Raw genomic sequence first — 3,068 nt, forward strand, 5'->3', positions numbered from 1 at the left:
AATTCATCAATTAAAATACAAAGAGTGCATGTCTTCTAATTAAAATATAGTTTTTCGTGTGCACAATTTTACCGTAAGTTACTCATGTTTTATTGTGAATGGTAATAAGGGATTGTGGAAATAATTTCACTTCTTTTTGTTATGGTTCATGCATGGAAGCTCGTAATGAAAGAGCGAAATACTAATTTGTCCTCTTCAACATTAATGGAGCATTCTGTCCAAAAAAAGGGAAAAAGAATATTGAAAAAACAACACGTAACACGGGTTACGTTCTTCTTGTTTTTTTTTTTTTTTCCAGCCGGAGTTACGCCCGAACTGAAGTCCTTACCTTATTTATATTTTTTTTTTCCTGCAATGGTGGGTGTTCCAAAAATTCACAGTTGATGATGTGAAACCTATATCTCAAGCGGGGGAGAATCGAAGAACATGAATGGGGGTAAAGAAGAAGAAGAATGAACGAACGAATGAATATAATCAAGACGGAGGAAGGTGCGGATCTAGGGAGAGGCTAGCATGGGGCCGCTTGAGTAGGGGACCCCGGAGGAAACAATCCACGCATCGCCTTCGTTATTTGAAGCCCGGAAGTATTTGCCGGGATAATATTGAGCAGCCTGGTTCCGAGGCAGATTTGCGTTCACACCGGGCCATTTCACCCTCTGCGAACCGTTACCGCCTGGACCCACGTTGCCGAACTCCAGAGCAGTGCAAGTATTCTCGAAGTTGGATCCTGTAAACGGAATGTACCCTTTTGGGTTGAAGATTTCATGGATGTACGACTCTATGATCACCGTCTTTGCGTACGGCTTCCATGGCCTCGCCAGATACGATATCTGCAACCCGTTCTTCACGGCGGCTGTATCCATGTAGGATGGGTCCGGAAGGAATTTGCAGCCCTGGAACACCAGAGCACTGGGACCTGCCTGCTGGTTTTTCCCGCCGGCCGCCACCACGCCTTCCTGCCCATCCACACCTTTCCTCACCATTATTGTGCAGTTCTGGAATACTGTTACCGCATCCCCGAATATGAAGTCGATGGTCCCCCACACCATGCAGTCCCTGTAGAACTGCCTGTAGGCGCTCGGATACAGTGTGTCCTGGTGTCCGTCCACGTAGCATCTGTATACTACTGCCTTGTCTCCGGTTATCCTCAGCGCCACCGCCGGCCCCGCGCTAGGTCCTGCCGTGTTCTCGAACCCTACGTCTACTGCCATGAAGTTATTGGCATTCACCGCTGCACACGCATACATGGGTAGAGTATTTAGTCAAAGAATATATAACATGGCAGTTCTTTATCGTCTCGTCTTAGAGATTCATTCGAACTTAAAGCAACTTACAGAATGATGAGGTGTGGAAAGTTTGGAACCCATCCTTTTGGGATTTGCCTCCGGTGAACCTGGTTTTTGTTGCCCCATCTCCGACGATGGTCACAAAGTTCATGGTGTTTGCGGCAATGGTTACTTCCTCCTTGTATACCCCAGCCTTGACGTGGATGACAAAGGGCTTGTTGTTGTTTGGGGGAACTGTCTTGAGTGCATCCGTCAATGTCTTGAACTGGCCAGTCCCGTCCTGAGCAACCACAGCGTCTGCCTTCAATGCCTTTTTTCCCACCTGCAACAGCCTTCTCTGGTGGCTGCCCACCCACGTTGGTATGTCATTCGCCGCCACGGCTTCCGCCTTGGAGGAGGCAGTCGTCAGCAGCTTCCTGCTATTGTTTTTGGCGGCCTCCGTGTTTTCAACGTCATCGAGAGGGTCGTCCAGGTTGAAATCCTCTAGGACGCTGGAGAAGCCTTCCACTATGTCAAGCGCGTTGTTACTCATCTCCAAGGCCGTTTTCAGTGCACTGGCCATGGTCTGCCCAGCCTTGGTGGTGGAGTTATGAAAACCATCCAGGCAGGTGTGCTGCATGGTTATGGCTCCTGACAGCCAAACCTTGAGGTCGTAGGCGAATTCGCCCAGACTGCTCAGTTCAAACTTGTCCACCTTATCGATGGAGTCATTGATGCTCTTCAACGCGTAACCAAACACCTCCTTGCACACGTCCAAAGCGTCTTTTGTGCTGGGGTCCTTCTCCAGCTCTCTGAACAGTGTGGAGTTCCTCATTTGATTGGTGATCTCTTCCGCCGTGGAGTTAAAGGCGGCCTTGATGAGGGATTTCATGTCGGTGTTATTGCCGGACGCTACGCCCTCCACGCTCTTCTTGCAGGTATCTTTGTATTGTGCGGAGAGGCAAAGCGTGTCGACGTTCCTCTGAGATGTTGAAATCTCAGTAGTGCCGTTCTGGGAGTCTTTTCCTGAATTACTATTGCCGACGGCGACAGCAGCTACCATTGCTACCAGAAGGACCGAAGAGACCCCCATAATGGCAAGCCTCTTCTTCCTCTGCTGGCTGCCATTGTCGCCCGACATCCTTAATTATTGCGATCCTTTTCTTTTTCCTGGCGTATCTTTTTCCCTGTTATTCTGTGGAAAGAGATGCCAAGAAAAATGAAAAGAATGAGGATGAATGCGTTTGGCTCGTCACTGTGGTTTTCAAAGCCTCGGGGGCGCTTTGCTTCTCAGTTCAAACCCCACCCTTCTCTATATACATATATACGCGCGCACCTCTCAGACGGGAGGTGGAAATTTCAAAGACTCCTTTTGCTTCTTGAAATATTTTCCGCCAACTCCTATCATTTCGATTTTCCAACAGTTTAACTGAATTGTAGCCCTTGACCTTATTTGATCCACTTAATTGTTTGCTCTGTTTGGGCAAAACATATCAATTTAATCAGTGGAGCCCCTCAAAACATGGACTTCAGTGCCTCTATCTACCCCGCATGGTGCAAATATAGATCAATATATATATATATATATATATGGATATTGATTAATAAAGCAATTTGCTGGTTTCGTTCTCAAATATATATTAATTTAGTATATTTTAATTCAATCCCTTAAGCTTTGAGCACCTCAGTCCTCAAGTTAATATTTCATTTTCAATCATTTTGTTCCTCTATCAATTAGAGTTCCGAGAATATTGTTTTTAGGTTGGCCCTTTAAAGTTAAAACGATGAAATGGGACGAAGGGA

General features: G+C 46.6%; 1 protein-coding gene across 1 annotated transcript; it reads right to left on the bottom strand.

The window, feature by feature from the left end:
• Positions 1-497: 497 nt before the first annotated feature.
• On the bottom strand, positions 498-2,406 carry LOC114742818 (pectinesterase/pectinesterase inhibitor-like). The gene is made up of 2 exons (XM_028931034.1): positions 1,335-2,406; positions 498-1,231 (listed from the first exon to the last, which is right to left on the bottom strand). Exons 1-2 carry the CDS (start codon positions 2,404-2,406, stop codon positions 498-500), a joined length of 1,806 nt encoding a protein of 601 aa, XP_028786867.1.
• Positions 2,407-3,068: the final 662 nt, after the last annotated feature.

Source organism: Neltuma alba, unplaced genomic scaffold (genome assembly GCF_004799145.2).
Source record: "Neltuma alba isolate B1F8T4 unplaced genomic scaffold, ASM479914v2 tig00003893_pilon, whole genome shotgun sequence".
Taxonomy (NCBI): domain Eukaryota; kingdom Viridiplantae; phylum Streptophyta; class Magnoliopsida; order Fabales; family Fabaceae; genus Neltuma; species Neltuma alba.

Bases quoted from the DNA above. Each gene is read 5' to 3' on its own strand.
- LOC114742818 (XM_028931034.1), bottom strand. From the start codon at position 2,406: ATGTCGGGCGACAATGGCAGCCAGCAGAGGAAGAAGAGGCTTGCCATT. The intron at 1,232-1,334 runs GTAAGTTGCTTT...ATGCGTGTGCAG, and splicing joins TTTCCACACCTCATCATTCT to CGGTGAATGCCAATAACTTC.